The following is a 17,827-nucleotide window of genomic DNA, read 5'->3' as shown; positions in this document are numbered from 1 at the left end:
TTCAAAATAATCATTTTAAAGAATTTGAATGAACTATAAGAAAACAATCCATGAGCAAAATGAGACACGACAAAGAGCTGGAAACCATAAAAAAAGAACCAAATAGAAATTCTGTAGTTGAAAAACATGACTTTTTAAAAAAATCTACTTATTTATTTATTTATTTATTGGCTGCATTGGGTCTTCATAGTTGCAGTGAGCAGGGGCTACTCTTCATTGCGGTGCATGGGCTCCTCACTGTGGTGGCTTGTGTTGTTGTGGAGCAAGGGCTCTAGGCATGTGGGCTTAAGTAGTTGCAGCACATGAGCTCAACAGTTGTGGCTCACGGGCTCTAGAGCACAGGCTCAATAGTTGTGGTGCATGGGCTTAGGGGCATCTCCAGGATCTTCCTGGAGCAGGGATTGAACCCATGTCCCCTGCACTGGCAGGCAGATTCTCAACCACTGAGCCACCTAGGAAGTCCCAACATTTTAAAATGCCAGAACTTCAATAGGAGACTTGATCAAGCAGAAGAAAGAATCACTGAGTTCTAAGATTTGCTGTTCATTTGAAATCACCCAGTCAGAGGACCAAATGCAAAAGAGTGAAGAAAGTCTACAGGAATAATGGGGTACCAGCAAAGGTATAAATATATGCATTATGGGAATCCCAGAAGAGGCAGAGAAAGAAAAGGGGGAAGAAAGGTTATCTAAAATATAACAATAGAAAATGTCCCTAATCTGTAGAGGGAAATGAACATCCATATCTATGCAGCCTAAATAACTCCAAACAATTATAATCAAATTCTTAAGAGCGGAAGACAAAGAAAGAACTTTGAAAGCAGCAACAGCAAGGCAATTTGTTACATCCAAGGGCAATCCCATAAGAATATTGACAGATTTCTCAGCAGAAACCTTGCAAGCCAGGAGAGAGTAGCATTATATATGAAAAGTGCTGAAAGAAAAAAGACTGCCAACCAAGAAAACTACACCTGGCAAAGCTGTCATTCAAAAATTAAGAGAAAAAAACATTCCCATACGAACAAAAGCTTGAAGGAGTTTACCACTGGACCACCTTACAAGAAATGTTAAAGGAGTTCTTCAAGCTGAAATGAAAAGATGCTAAGTAACAACATGGAAACATATGAAAGTATAAAACTCATTGGTAAAAGTAAAGTCAGAATACTCGACTACAGTACAGTGGCATGTTAATAACAAAACTTGAGTATAAAGATTAAAGGACAAAGTATTAAAAATAACTACAACTACAATAATTTATTATTGATATAAAAATACATGTAAATTGGGATATCAATTAACGTTAAAGGTGGAGGAGGAGAAGTTAAATCATAGAGATTTTTTATGTGGTCAATTAAGTTCTTAGCTTGAAATAAAGTTATAATTATAAGGTGCTTTATGTAAGCCTCATGGTAACCACAAAAGAAAAAATGTGCAGCAGATACACAAAAGATAGAGAAAGGGATCAATGCATTTCACTATAAAAATAGCACCAAATTGTAGACAGCAAAGAAAGGAACAAAAGTGACACACACACACACATCAGAAAACAATGAACAAAATGTCAATAAAAAGACCTTACCTATCAATAATTACTTTAAATGTAAATGGAATAAATAATTTAATCCAAAGATAGTTGAGCAGCTAAATCAATAGTAGAGTAGTTGTGACTCCTCGCCCCAAGGCGTGTGCACCCTTGCCAGGTGCAGACCTTCAGGAAAGAGGTGCAGCCCTGGTGTAATCTTCTGTTTGGACTGAGTGAAAGAGAACATGCAGAAGGACTCCGGCCCTCTAGTGCCTTTACATTGGATTGGCTTTGGCTATGCAGCACTGGTTGCTTCTGGTGGGATCATTGGCTATGTAAAAGCAGGCAGTGTCCAGTCCTTGGCTGCCGGGCTCCTCTTTGGTGGATTAGCAGGCCTGGGTGCTTATCAGCTGTTCTCAGGATTCAAGGAACATTTGGGTTTTCTTAGTTACATCTGGGACTCTGGCTGGCATTATGGGAATGAGATTCTACCACTCTGGAAAATTTATGCCTGCAGACTTAATTGCAGGTGCCAGTTTGCTGATGGTCACCAAACTTGGAATTAGTGTGTTGGGTAAACCCCATCAGTAGTAGTCATGGCCTAGCTTGGACTCATTAAGAATTTTTAAATTTCCACTATTTTTAGCATATTAAGATAAATAAGTACAGCATTTTCACATATTCTGACATTTTACTTAAAACAAAAACAAAAAAACCAACACTGAACTTTGCAGAGAAAAAAAATCAGTCATTATCGTTACAATCCTAAAGAGGTGGGTAGAGTGTAACACGAGAGCTTCTTCCTGCAGTTTGATTCCTGTATGTTGGTGTTATCTGTTCCTTCTGAATCTATAGGTAAAATCTCCAGGAATAAAATGTAAGGTGTCAACATTGGGGCCCCTGAAACCCCATGCCCTACTAAAAGGAACAGTGTGAAAAAGATCTCTTAACTGTCTGTTCTTTTGTTTATCTTGGAGCACAGACCTACTTTTAAATTATATTAAATCAAGTAAAATAAAGTTTATTGTAAATAATAAAAAAAATAGAGTAGTTGAAGGGACTGAAAAACAGATCCAACTTTTTGCTACCAACAAGAGACTCACTTTAAGGATATCCATAGGCTGAAAGTGAAAGGATGGAGAAAGATATCCCATTCAAATGGTAACCAAAAGAGAGCTGGGATAGCTATATACTTATGTGAGACAAAATAGGCTTTCAGTTGAAATTTGTCACAAGAGACAAAAAAAGATCACTATTATAAAAAGTGCTCAATTCACAAAAAAAGATATAACAATTGTAAATATATATGCACATAACATCTGGGCACTTAAATATATAAGGCAAATATTAACAGAACTGAACAGAGAAATAAAAGCAATACAATAATAGTAGGGAACTTCAATGAGTGGACTTAAACAACACTACAGGACAAATGAACATAATAGACATACATAGAACCTTCCATCCAACAGCAGCAGAATACCTATTTTTTCTCAAGCACATATGGAACATTCTCCAGGATAGATCATGTGTTACAGCACAAAACAAATTTTAACACATTTAAGAAGACTGAAATCATATTGAGTATCCTTTTGACCACAACATTATGAAACTAAAAATCATTAACAGGAGGAAAATTGGAAAATTTAGAAATATGTGAAAATTAAACACACTCCTTAACAACCAATGAATCAAAAAAGAAATCAAAAGGGGAAATCAAAAAGTATCTTCAGGGTGGCGGCGGTGCGGTCGGCCGGGCTGTAACCTTTGTCCATCCGGTAGCAGCTGGAGTGGCAGCGGCGGCCGGGCACGGCGCGAGGCGACGCCACAGGGCAGCAGCATCAGGGGGGACAGCGGCGGCAGCCGGAGACGCAGCGGCGGCCGCAGCAGCAGCAGCAGCAACAAGGACTCGTAGACACCCGCCGCCGCCGCCGCCGCCGCGCCGGGTGTTGCACGCCGAGGCTGGGGGGGGGGCGGGGGGGGGGAAGTCGCCGCCGCCGCCGCCGAGTGACTGAGGAGAGAGGCGCCTCCTCGCTCCCGCCGCCGCCGGACTTCAATGCCCAGTCCCCACCCAGCTCGCCAGCGTTTTTCGTTGGCATATAAGTTGCACATTTATGGCGATTCTGAGCTTAAGGGCAGACTTCTGCCAGGCTCAGCACAGCGTTTCCGCTGACAAGTGGGCTTGGAGGTTCTATGTGCCATAACTAACATTGCCTTGAAGATTCTGGACACCGACACTGGCCTCAGAAATAGTTGGCCTTTTTTTTTTTTTTTTTTTAATTGCAAGCGTATTTCTTTGAATGACTCCAGTAAAATTAAGCATCAAGTAAACAAAAGTGAAAAGCGACCTACACTTTTAACTTGTTTCACTAGTGCCTAAATGCAGTAAAGGTTGCTAAAGTTTCGTATGTAGTTGGATTTTTTTTGAGTCAGCAGACATTGAGGCTGAAGTTGAATGTGGATTCAAGTGGATTCTAAATACTTCTGCTTCTCTTGAAGAGAGAAGCTTCTTAAAGAATAAACAAGTTGAATAGAGAAAACAGTGATCGATAATAGGCATTTTAGTGGTCTTTTTAATGTTTTCTGCTGTGAAACATTTCAAGATTTATTGATTTTTGTTTTCATTTTCCCCATCATACTCACACACGCACGCTCACTTTTTATTTGCCGTAATGAACCGTCCAGCTCCTGTGGAGATCTCCTATGCGAACATGCATTTTCTGATAACCCACAACCCTACCAATGCTACCCTCAGCAAGTTCACAGAGGAACTTAAGACGTATGGAGTGACAACTTTGGTTCGAGTTTGTGATGCTACGTATGATAAAGCACCAGTTGAAAAAGGAGGAATCCACGTTCTAGATTGGTCTTTTGATGATGGAGCGCCACCCCCTAATCAGATAGTAGACGATTGGCTAAACCTACTAAAAGCCAGATTTCGTGAGGAGCCAGGTTGCTGTGTTGCAGTGCATTGTGGTGCAGCATTGGGAAGGGCACCTGTGCTGGTTGCACTTGCTTTGATTGAATGTGGAATGAAGTACGAAGATGCAGTTCAGTTTATAAGACAAAAAAGAAAGGGAGCATTCAATTCCAAACAGCTGCTTTACCTGGAGAAATACCGACCTAAAATGCGAGTACGCTTCAGAGATATCAATGCGCATTGGTGTGTTCAGTAGAAAGAAATGCATACGAAGGCTGACTTGATCGTGGCATTTAAAGGGAACTCTTGGTACCTGGAAATGTGAATCTGGAATCTTAACTGTATCATCAAAAGTAGTGATGGATTCAGTACTCAACCACTCTCCTAATGATTGGAAAAAAGCAAACAAAAAAGAAATCCCTCTATAACATGAATAAAATGTTTAAGAGAAGAAAAAAAAAGTATCTTCAGAAAAAATGAAAACAGAAGCAAAACATACAAAAGCAGCTGGGATAAAGCAAATGCAGTTTTAAGAGGGAAGTTTATAGAGATAAAAGCCTACAGTTTTTAAAAAAGGAAAGATCGTAAGTAAACTACCTATTAAGACACTAGAAAAAGAATAATTAGAGGCCAAAATCCACAGATGGAAAAAAAAACATTAAAGCAGATATAAATGAAATAAAGTCTAGAAAGACAATAGAAAAGGTCAATAAAATGGAATTGGTTCTTTGAAAAGATAAAAGTTGAAAAATTTTTAGCTAGCCTAACCAAGTAAAAATACAAAGAGGACTCAAATAATGTTATAAACAAAAGAGAAGAGTTTCAATATTGTAGAACAGGCAATGAAGAATTTGGAGCAGAAAGGCAGTAAACAGTTGGTACAATGTTTACAAATCCCTCTAAAATATTAAAATTAAAGTAGGCTAAATGTGGACTGATAAGAACATGAATCATGGATTATGATTAATCCACTTTTGTCCAAAGGATTTTTTTTTCTCTTTAAGAATGTATTCTATTTATTTATTTATTTATTTATTTATTTATTTATTTATTTATTTATTTTATTGGCTGTGTTGGGTCTTTTTTGCTGAACGCGGGCTTTCTTTTTAGTTGCAGTGAGTGGGGGCTACTCTTCGTTGTGGTGCACAGGCTCCTCATTGCCGTGGCCTCTCTTGTTGCGGAGCACGGGCTCTAGGCACGTGGGCTTCAGTAGTTGCAGCACATGGGCTCAACAGTTGTGGCTCACGGGCTCTAAAGCGCAGGCTCAATAGTTGTGTTGCACAGGCTTAGTTGCTCCGCGACATGTGGGATCTTCCTGGAGCAGGGATTGAACCCGTGTCCCCTGCGTTGGCAGGCGGATTCTCAACCACTGTGCCACCTAGGAAGCCCCAAAGGATTTTTTAAAATTTAATTCCTGGTAAATATAAAAAGTGACAGCTATAGTTATTCCTGTGTAGGGAAAGCAAATAGCTACAGCACTACATATTAGGGAAGATTTAATTTTCATGTTATTTTGGGTAATTTTTGAATTTTACAATATCTTTTTTTCCTAATTTTTTTAACTAGAAAATTAATGTAACATCAAAACATACACTCTCATGGTTGGGAATCTACCAACAGAAATATAAGAATGACAATGTAAGAATGTTTATTGCACGATCATTTCTGGTGCAAAAATAGAAACCATTTGAATGTCTAACAGTAGGGAATGACTCAAAATACTGGCATACATCCCATACTAGAAATATTCTGAAACTTTAAAAAGAATGAATCAGATGTATAGTATTGGCCTGGGGAAAATGTCCATGATTATTTAAGTGAAAAGGGCAAAATGTCATGAAATATGTCACTATAGGTGGTAAAATCTTTCACACACATGCAATAAACCCTTCATATGTGCAGATATGTTTGAGCATGAAGAAAGAAGCAACACACACATACTGGTTATTGCAGGGATTTGTGGGAGGGGAAGAAATTGTTTTCATTTTGTTTCTGCCCCACTTCACTGGTTTCAGTGAAAACAGTTTTATAAAATTTATTTCCAATACTGATCACTACAATAACTCAGAAACAGCACTGATACCAGAGTGTTTTTTCCTTTTAATAACTTTTCCATTTTCCCAGTTGGGTAAAAAAAAAAAAAAAGAGTTCAAAGATTACTACAATACATCAATACTAATGAAACTCAGTATTTTACCAAAATTTTCCTTAAAAAATGTCTATCTCCAAAAATAATATCATGATGCTAGACTAGGATGGGGGGAGAGGAAAACTTAATGTCTCAACAGTATGAAGTGTCTGATGTAGGTTAAATTGTAAGCCATGATTAACAGCCTTCCCACATTCATACGGTTTCTTCCCAGAATGAATTCTTTGATGGTGTGAGAAGCTTGAATGATAGCTAAAGGCCTTTCCACATTCCTTACATTCAAAGGGCTTCTCACCAGTATGAATTCTCTGATGTTGAATAAGGTGTGAATGAAGTCTAAAGGCCTTACCACATATCATACATTCATGAGGTTTCTCACCAGTGTGAATTCTCTGATGTCTTTTCAGGTGTGAGCACTGTCTAAAAGTCTTCCCACATTCTTTACACTCATAGGGTTTCTCACCAGTATGAATCCTCCGATGTAGAGTAAGTTGTAAGCCATCACAAAAGGCTTTCCCACATTCACTACATTCATAAGGTTTTTTGCCAGAATGAATTTTCTGATGGTGAGAGAAGCTTGAGTGATAGCTAAAGGCCTTTCCACATTCTCTACATTCATAGGGTTTCTCACCAGTATGAATTCTCTGGTGTATTGTAAGGTGTGATCGATGCCTGAAAGTCTTTCCACATTCTTTACATTCATAGGGTTTCTCACCAGTATGGAGTCGCAGATGCTCAGTAAGTTGAAAGCCACGAATAAAAGCCTTCCCACACTGCTTACATTCATATGGTTTTTCCCCCGTGTGAAGTCTCTGATGTTGGGTAAGCTGTGATCGCTGCCTAAATGCCTTCCCACATTCCTTACATTCATAAGGTTTCTCACCAGTGTGAATTCTCTGATGTAGAATAAGTTCTGAGCCATAATTAAAGGCCTTCCCACATTCTTTACACTCATAGGGTTTCTCATGAGTGTGAAGCCTCTGATGTATGGTAAGGAGTGATCGATGCCTGAAAGTCTTTCCACATTCTTTACATTGAAAGGGTTTCTCACCAGTATGGAGTTGCACATGTTCAGTCAGTTGAAAGCCACAAATAAAAGTCTTCCCACATTGCTTACATTCAGAGGGTTTTTCACCAGTATGAAATCTCTGATGTTGAGTAAGTTGTGATACCTGCAAAAAGGCCTTCCCACATTCCTTACATTCATTGGGTTTCTCACCAGTGTGAATTCTCTGATGTAGAATAAATTCTGAGCCATAATTAAAGGTCTTGACACATTCTTTACATTCATAGCATTTTTCACCAATATGAATTCTCAAATGTTGTTTAAGCTGTGAGCAATGAATAAAGGCCTTCCAACATTCCTTACATTCATTGCACTTGTTATTATTTTGAATTCCCTGTTGTTTAGTAAGGTATGATGTATCAACAATTTCTGCACATTCCTTATTTTCAGAAAGCTTTTCTGTAGAATGAGTTTTGTGATGACTAAAGAATAAATGGTAACTGAAATTTTTTCTGCAGTCTTTACATTCAAAGATTTTCTGCCTATTATAAAATTCCTGAGTGAAAAAAATATGTTGGCTAAAAATGGGCATGTATTCATGGTTGATAATAAGTTGCCTGCAACAGCCCTCCTGTTTTCTCTGTGGTCTCTCAAACTGACTTTTGCATGCCCAAATATCTCTGAAAATGGATTTCTCAGGACTATAGCTCTTAAATGGTTCCATGATAGCCCACTGGGATGGTTCTGTCTCATAAATGTTTCTTTTTGGAGATAACTTCTTGGACTCACGTTTGGACACCAAATCTGAAAGATAGGAAACACATTTTAATTGCTAGTTTTGTGTTACAAGAGAAATAAAATATCTCTGGTAGAAATGAGAGAGAATTGAAAATCATGTAACTGAATGAAAAAATGGTAAGGAGAACGCAAAGAAATGAAAGCTCATGAGAGAAAAATGAGGGAGTTAATTAACAAGTCAAGTCAAAGTCTCTGAAATTTTGATCCACTTCAGAATTACCTTGGGAATTGGTTGAAATGATGGATGTTTGCAAAAATTCTAGATCTGTATCAGAGTCTACAAGAGTCTGTATGTTTTAACACTCTCTACCAGGCCAAAGGACTATGTGATATCTGCTAGTTGTCCCCAAATATCTATTATCCCCATTTCCCCCTTTTGTACATTGATTGAACTCATGGTTTTTAGTTGAGAACAGGCTGCCCAATATAAACACTGCACTTTCCAGGATCATTTGCAGCAGAATATGCCATGTAACTGGATTCTGCCTAAAGAAATGCAGAAGTACTATGCAGTAGCTTCTGAGAACTTTCTGAAGAGTCAGCTGGCCCACACCCTATATCTGTTATTCTGCTGCTTCCTCAGCAAAGCCAGCTACAATGTGCATTTTTTTAAGCTCTTTATTGGAATATAATTGCTTTACTCTCTTGTACCAGCTCTTGAGGTACACCAAAGTGAATCAGCTATATTTATACATATATCCCCACATCCCCTCCCTCCCGTGACTCCCTCCTGCTCTACCTGTCCTAGCCCTCTAAGGCATCACCCATCATTGAATTGATCAGCCTTTGTTATACAGCAACTTCCCACTAGCTATCTATTTTACAGTTGGTAGTTTATATATGTCTATGCTACTCTCTCACTTCGTCCCAGCTTCCCCTTCGCCCCTCGCCCCCCCAACCCTGTGTCCTCCAGTCCATTCTCTGCATCCTTATTCTTGCCCTGTCACTGGATTCATCAGTACCATTTTTTTTTAACTCCATATATATGAGTTAGCATACAGTATTTATTTTTCTCTTTCTGGCTTCCTTCACTCTGTATGACAGACTCTAGGTCTATCCACCTCATTACATATAGCTCCATTTCATTCCTTTTTATGGCTGAGTAATATTCCATTGTATATATATGCCACATCTTCTTTATTCATTCATCTGTTGATGAGCATTTATGTCATGTCTGTCACATGATGGTTTTGCAGAACAGAGCTGCAGACTGGACTGTAATGCAAGAGAAAATTAACCCGCTATGTAGTTTAAACTAAAATTATTTTGGGGTCTCTGTCACATACAGCCAAACCTATATCCAAACTAATACAGCCTTCCATCGAACTGAAATTTTAAAAATCCAACTCTTTACCATGAGCCTAACATAAGGCCTCTGATTGCCTATAAGATCTCATTGGGAGTCTATTTCTCTTTTATTCATTGTGCTATAACACCACTAATCTCTTTTAACAACTAGGACATTCCAAATTCTTTCCCATCTGAGAGATTTCAAAGGTTGTTTCAGAAGAGAAAGTTTGAGACCAACAGCTACATAAAGCATTCTATACTAACACAATTTATTTTTTCATTTTCCTAATGATGATTATCTGGGTTGTTTCCAGTTGTCAGCTGTTATGGTTAGTACTGCTATCAACATCCATGCACATTTCTTTTGGTGGAAATAGGACTCCTTTTGGCTAGGTGTGAAATTACTGCATTAGAGAATATGCATTTGTTCAGCTTTAGTTGACACTACTGCAATTGTCTTCTAATTTACGATTCCATCAAACTCTAAAAGAATTCCTGTTCCTCATATCCTTGCCAACACTTGTTATTATCAATTTTCTTATATTTAAGCATCCTGGCAGATGTGTTGTGATACTGCATTGTGGTTTAATTTGTAATTTCCCTGATGACAAATGAGGCTGAACACTTTGCCATATGTTTATTGGCCAACTGGATATATTCTTTAATAAACTGCCTATGCAGGTATTTTGTCCATCTTTATTAATTTGGGGGGCAATACATACATATAAAATCCACCATTTTAACCATTTTGAAATGTACAATTCAGTAACTTATAGTACATTCCCAATGTTTTGCAACCATCAGATCTCTAACTCCAAAATATTTTCATCATGCCAAAAAGAAACCTCACACCTATGATCATGCTCTATTCTCCTCTTCCCAACCCACCCCCTTGCCCTGGCCCCTGGCAACCACCAATCTGCTTTATGTCTTTGAATTTGTCAAGAAATTCCATAAACATGTAATCACACAATATGTGAACTTTTGTGTCTGTTCTCACTCAGCATAATGTTTTCAAGGTTCAACGATGGTGTAGCATATATCAGTACTTCATTTCTTTTTATGGCTGAGTTATATTTCATTGTACAAATGTACCATATTTTGTTCATCCATTCTTCAGTTGAGGGACATTTGGGTAGTTTCTGGGTTGTATTTTTCTTTTTGATTTGTAGGAGTTCTTCATATATTCTGGATATAACCAACTACATAATGTAAGTATCTTCTCCCACTCTCGGGCTGGCCCTTTTGATCTTTTAACACTATGTTTTGATAAACAGAAATTCTTAATTTTAAGATAGTCTAAGCCCAAGGCCATAAAATATACTCACATTACCTTCTAGAAGCTTTTACTATTTTATCTTTCATATTTAGATCTATAATCCACCTAGTGTGAGGTAGAGATCAAGACTCCTATTTTTCAATAGGTATCAGTACCATTTATTTATTTCCTTGACTCTATGTTAGTCATTTTCCTGTAATCTACTCCAATAAATATTTCAACTCCCAAAACTCTGTTGAAACATTTCTAGCTAAAGTAACTAACAAAATCAGTGTTCAAATGCCAGTCACCACTCTATTTGACTCATTAGTAGCATTTGACACAACTGATCAATCCCTTTGCTTCCTGTATACCATATTCTCCTGGTTATCTTCCTACCTCTCTACTTGTATTCGGTCCCCCTTAATGCATTCTCCTCCACTTCCTGACCTCTAAATGCTGGAACGTCCCAGAACTCAGGCTCTGGCCTGCCCTCAATCTACACTCTTTCCCTTAATAGCAGTCTGGCTTAAATACCAATCATATACTACTAAATCTTAAATGTATACCTCTAAAATTTTTCTTAATTGTGATAAAATACACATAACATAAAATTTACCATCTTACCCACTTTTAAGGGTATAGTACAGTAGTGTTAAGTATGTGCACACTGTGGTGCAACCAATCTCCAGAACTTTTTCACCTTGCAGAACTGAAACTCTGTACCCATTAATAACTCCCTATTCTTCCCTCCTGGCAACCACCATTCTACTTTGTGTTTCTATGGATTTGATTACTCTAGATACCTCATATCACTGGAATCAGACAGTATTTATTGTTGTTCTTCTATATGTGACATTTATGTCATTTAGCATAATGTCTTCAAGGTTCATTCATGTTGTAGCATTTGTCAGGATTACACAGACACACACCCCCACACACACCCCACCACCACATTTTGTTTGTCCATTTGTTTGTTGATGAAACCTACACTGCTTCCCCCTTTTGGCTACTGTATGTAATGCTGCTAAGAACATTGGTGCATAAGTGTCTAAGTTGGTGCTTTCAATACTTTTGGCTATACCCTGAAGTGAAATTGCTGGATCGTGTGGTAATTCTATTTTTAATTTTTTGAGGAACCACCATATGCTTTTCCCACTGTGTCTGCACCATTTTACACTCCCCCCAACACAAGGGTTTCAGTTTCTCTACAGCCTCATCATTACTTGTTATACTTGTTTTTTGACTGTAGCCATCCAATGGGTATGAGGTGATATTTCACTGTGGTTTAGATTTGCATTTCTCCAGTGGCTAGCAATGTTAAGCATATTTTCATGTGTTTGCTGGCCATTTGTATACCTTTTCTGAAGAAATATCTATTCAAATCCTTTTCTCATTTTTAAAATTGAGTTGTTTGGTTTTTTGGCTTTTGAATTGTAGCAGTTCTTTATATATTCTGGATAGTAACCCCTTAACAGTTACGTGACTTACAAATATTTTCTTCTATTTCATAGGTTGCCTTTTCACTTTATTGTGTCCTTTGATGTATATACTTCTAGCTTTTATCTTACCCCTGAGCTCCAAATTTACCATCTAATTGCCTAGTTGAAATTTTCATGTAAATATGTAATAAATATCTCAACCATAATATGTCCAAAGAGAACTTTCAAATCCCTTTTTTAGACTCATTCATCTCCAGCTTAACCCATCTCAGTAAATGCAACCATCTTTTACCAATAGGTTAAACCAAAAGCCTAGTTTTTTTCTTCTTACTCAACATATTGGTAAGCATGGTCAACTTGTTCTTTTTTTTTTTTTTTTTTAATTTTGGCTGTGCTGGGTCTTCATTGTAGTGTGCAGGCTCTTTGTTGCAGTGTGTGGGCTTCTTCTCTAGTTGTGGTGCATGGTCTCCAGAGGATGTGGGCTCAGTAGTTGCATTGTGTGGGCTTCTCTCTAGTTGCAGAGTGTGGGCTTAGTTGCCCCATGACATGTGGGATCTTAGTTCCCCAACCAGGGATCAAACCCACATCCCCTGTAATGGAAGGCGGACTCTTAACCACTGGACCACCAGGGAAGTCCCTTTTAATATATATATAATGACACAATCATTTATCACCAACATTTCTATCATAGTCTAAGCTACCATTGTTGTACTACTGCAGTAACTCTCAAATTGGTCACCTGCTGTCTTTCTTGTTTCACTAAACACATCACATCTTAGGGACAACACATAACTTTTGCTCTCAAATCCCTCTAATAGTTTCCCATCACATTTAGGAAAAAGAGATTCTTATAATGCTCTATAAGGTCCTATATTCCCTGGGCTCTATCTACCCCTCTTATCAAAACTTGTAGGATGCAACTAAAGCCACATTTAGAGGAAAATTTATGGCCTTAAATGAAAATAGAAGAAAGAAATTCTTAAAATGAATCATCTAAACATCTATTTCAAGAAGATAGAAGAAGAATAGCAAACTGAGGCCTCAAAAAAGTAGAATAAAGGAAAAAAAAGATAGGCAGAATAAATAAAACAGAAACAAATATATAATAGGATTTCTGGCAAGACTGGTCAAGAAAAATAGATTACCCTATGGATTAAATGCTAATTACAAAGAAAAAAAATACATTGGCATAACCAAGCAAACACCACCCAAATCAAGTGATCAAAGGTAACAACACTAATAATGGGACAGACTGACATTATGTGCCTCCTTAAATAATACACTGAGAAAGATGTCACCAATGCAATAATTCTGCCAAAAATGTATATTCTGAATTTAATCTGGAAGAACCAACAAACATACTCGAATTGAAGGACATTCTATATAACTGGCCAGCATTCTTCAAATATACCAGCCATAAAATCCAAAGAAAGGTTGAGGAACTTTTCAGATTAAAGTAAAGAGAAATGTAATGTGAGACCCCGAGTCAGGTGAAAAGGACAACATAGGGATAATTAGTGAAAGATGAATACAGACAATAAATGAGACAATAGTTTAGGTCAATGTAAAATTTCCTGAATTTATGAAATGTAAGAGAATATCCTTGGGACTTCCCTGGTGGTGCAGTGGTTAAGAATCTGCCTGCCAATGCAGGGGACATGGGTTCAATCCCTGGGCCAGTAAGATCCCACATGCCGCGGAGCAACTAAGCCCATGCACCACAACTACTGAGCTCATGTGCTGTAACTACTGAAGCCCACGTGCCTAGAGCCCGTGCTCCACAACTACAGAAAGCCCACGCGAAGCAACGAAGACCCAACGCAGCCAAATATTAAAAAATAAAATTAATTTAATTTAATTTAAAAGAAAGAGAGACTATCCTTGCTCTTAGGAAAGATAACTATTTAGGGTAAAGAGACTTAAATGAAATAATAAGACAAATATGGCAAAAATATTACCAACTGGTGAATCTAGGTGAACAGCAAATGGGAGATTTTTGGGGTTATTTTGCACCTCTTCCATAAGCTTAAAATTAATTCAAAATAAATTTTTATTTCATAAAAGAGAGAGAAGGTACAAATAACCAATCTTAGGTATTAAAAAGGGGAATATCATTACAAACAAAAACCCATCCCCTTAATTACATGCTACTGGGATAACATCTAATAAATGATTAGTAAATGAATTAATAAGTCAGATGACAAAAAAAATGCTATAGAAAAATAGAGTAAGAGGAAAAGAGATACAAAATTATAATGGAAGGTTTGAGCCATGTGGCATCAATTTTCCTCCAAAAAGACTAGAGACTAAAGGTATCAGCTTTACTTCCTGAGAGGCTAGAAACTAAAGGTCAGCCATATGGGTAGCCAACAAGCAGCCCCAATAAAAATTCTAGACACTAAAGCTCAGGTGCATTTCTCTATTTGGCAATATGCCCAAATGCAATTGTTACACATAGTTAATGGGAAAAGTTAGCAATGTCCATGACTCCATTGGGAGAGGACAAGGGGGAGCTCCACACTTGGCACTCTCCTAGGCTCTGACCTATATACTTCTTCCCTTGGCTAACTGTAATCTGTTTCCTTTTGCTGTAATAAACTGTAACTGTAAGGATGATAGCTTTCAGTAAGTTTTATGAGTCCTTTTAGTGAATTATCACACATAAGGGTGTACTTGGGAAATTTCAATTGATGTCAGAAGTGAGGGAAGACTCTTGTAGACAGCTCCCTTTAACTTTCACATGAGACCATAATAAAATCAACTTTAAAAGAAAGACAACAAGAAAAATCTCCAAACACCTCCAAATAACACACTTCTAAATAATCTATGGGTAAAATTAAAAGTCTCGAAGAAAAAAGAATTTTTGAAGGATTATAAGGACATGTATGGGGGGCTCCCCTGGTGGCACAGAGGATGAGAATCTGCCTGCAAATGCAGGGGACATGGGTTCAAGCCCTCGTCCGGCAAGACCCCACCAAAAAAAAAGGACATGTATGTCCTTTATATACATGGATATATATAGATATAGATGTAATAAATTGTATATAGATAATCCATCATAATGATAATAAGAACACCACATATAACTTTACAGTCATAATTTTGACAACTTGGAAGAAATGGACCAATTCCTTGAAAATTACAAACTACCAAAACTCAGCCAAGATGAAATAGGTAATCTGAATAGTCCTATAACTATTACAGAAATTGAATTTATAATTTAAAAGATTCTGAAAAAGAAATATCCAGGTCTAGATGGTTTCACTGGAGAATTCTACCAAACATTCACATCAATTTCTTCCAGAGAAAGATGAAAAAGGAACACTTCCCAACTTACTTTATGAGGCCATTGTTATTCTTATACTAAAACCAGGCAGAGGCAGCGCGCGCGCGCGTGTGCACACACACACACAACTACAGGCCAGAATCTTCCATGAAATTAGATGAAAAAATCCTGAATTAAATTTTACCAATCAAATCCAAAAGTGCATGACAGGAATAATATATCAGGACTAAGAGGAATTTATTACATGTATGAAAGGCTGATTCAATATTCAAAAATCAACGTAATCCATCATACCAACAACTAAAGAAGAAAAATCACATGATCATATTAACACCCATTCATTAAAAACAAAACAAAACAAAACAAACCTAACCTCAGGGCATTAGGAAGAGAGGGGACTTTCCTCTACCACATAAACACCATCTACAAAAAACCTACTGCTAACATCATACTTAATGGCAAAAGACTGAATCCCTGAATGCTTTCCCTCTAAAATTAGGAAAAATGGCAAGGATGTCCACTATTACCACTCTTATTCAACAGAGAACATAGTTCTAGCCAACCAAAAAGGCGAGAAAAAGAAAGCGCATAGACTGGAAAAGGAAAAAACCCCTCTATTTGCAGATTATATGATTGTCTACAAGAATGCATCTACAAGGAAAAACTAGTACTAATTAGTTGAGTAAGGTCATAGAGTATAAGACCAAAATACAAAATTGAATTTCTGTACATTGACAATGACCAAATAGAAACCAAAATAAAAATGCAGTACCACTTACAAATGCTCAAAAATTAAAAAAAAGAAATACTTAGGTAAAAAATTAATAAAACATGTACAAATTATCTATGATGAAAATTATAAAATGCTGATAAAAGAAATCAAAGGAATAAAACTTGGAGAAACATTCTGTATTCATGGATTGTAAGACTCAACAGATAAAGATGTTAATTCTCTAGTTTCATTTATAGGTTTAACATAATTCCTATTTTAAATCTCAGCAAGTTTTTTTGTACATACAGACAAACTTATTCTAAAATTTGTATGTAAAGAAAAAGGCCCTAAGGATAGCCAAAAAATTTTTTGGAAAATAATAAAATGGGAAGAATCACTCTTTCCAATATTAAGGCTTACTATATAACTGCTGGTACTGGCAGAGGAATAGTTATAAAGATCTATGGTACAGAACACAGAGCTCAGAAATGGGGCCACACAAATGTGCTCAACTGACTTCTGATAAGGGTGAAAAAGCAATTCAATGGAGGAATAACTTTTTAAATAAATGGTGATGGAGCAATTAGACATCCACAGGCAATAAGATAAACCTTGACCTAAAGTCTCACATCTTCTGCAAAAAAGGTACTCAAAATGGATTAAAGACTTAAATGGAAAATGTAAAATTATAAAACTTCAAGAAGAAAACATAGGAGAAAATCTTTATGACTTAGGACTAGGTGGTGTTCTTAGACTTGACACCAAAAAACAAAACACAAAAGTAAACAAAAAACAACACAACCCCCCCTAACAATTCATAAGATTAAAAAAATGAATAAAAGCTAGACTTCATCAAAATTAAACTTTTCTCTGCAAAAGACCCTGTTAAGAGGATGAAAACACAAATTACAGACTTGGAGAAAATATTTGTTTAAATCACATATCCAACAAAGGCCTATCTGTTGGGTTGGCCAAAAAGTTCCTTCCTTTTTTAAGTAAAAATAAAAGACACATTTTTCATTTTCACCAAGAACTTTATTGAACAACATATTCACCATTTTGTTCCACTACCTTCTGCCATTTTTCAGGCAATTTCATAATTCTGTTTTCCCAAAACTTTTTATCTTTTTGAGCAAAGAACTGTTTCAGGTGTCTTTTATAGTCTTCCAGGGAACTGAAATTTTTTCCATTAAGGGAATTTTGTAAAGACCGAAATAAATGGAAATCCAAAGGTCCAATATCTGGTGAATACGGCAGATAAATCAGAACTTCCCAACCAAGCTATAACAGTTTTTGCCTGGTCATCAAAGAAACATGTGGTCTTGCATTATCCTGATGGAAGATTATGTGTTTTCTGTTGACTAATTCCAGATACTTTTTGTTGAGTGATGCTTTCAGTTCATTTAATTGGGAGCAGCACTTGTTGGAATTAATCGTTTGGTCTT

General features: G+C 37.0%; 2 protein-coding genes and 1 pseudogene across 2 annotated transcripts in view; 2 read left to right on the top strand and 1 right to left on the bottom strand.

Annotated features, from left to right (window-relative positions):
* The first annotated feature begins 1,766 nt into the window (after positions 1–1,766).
* Positions 1,767–2,293, top strand: LOC130838867 (transmembrane protein 14C-like; annotated as a pseudogene).
* A 1,848-nt stretch (positions 2,294–4,141) lies between these two features.
* LOC130838857 (protein tyrosine phosphatase type IVA 2-like) lies at positions 4,142–4,764 on the top strand. Its single transcript, XM_057712580.1, has one exon. It carries the CDS (start codon positions 4,194–4,196, stop codon positions 4,695–4,697), a length of 504 nt encoding a protein of 167 aa, XP_057568563.1. The 5' UTR covers positions 4,142–4,193; the 3' UTR covers positions 4,698–4,764.
* A 1,772-nt stretch (positions 4,765–6,536) lies between these two features.
* LOC130838801 (zinc finger protein 461-like) overlaps positions 6,537–17,827 on the bottom strand; it is a 38,968-nt gene continuing 27,677 nt past the window's right edge. Inside the window, exon 6 of the mRNA XM_057712390.1 lies at positions 6,537–8,400. Within this exon, the coding sequence (XP_057568373.1) occupies positions 6,692–8,400 (1,709 nt within the window). The 3' untranslated portion in view covers positions 6,537–6,691. The remainder of the gene's footprint in view (positions 8,401–17,827) is intronic.

The sequence above is a fragment of the Hippopotamus amphibius genome, chromosome 16, assembly GCF_030028045.1.
Source record: "Hippopotamus amphibius kiboko isolate mHipAmp2 chromosome 16, mHipAmp2.hap2, whole genome shotgun sequence".
Taxonomy (NCBI): domain Eukaryota; kingdom Metazoa; phylum Chordata; class Mammalia; order Artiodactyla; family Hippopotamidae; genus Hippopotamus; species Hippopotamus amphibius.
The sequence above is the reverse complement of the archived record's forward strand: the minus strand, read 5'-3'. Positions and strand labels throughout refer to the sequence as shown.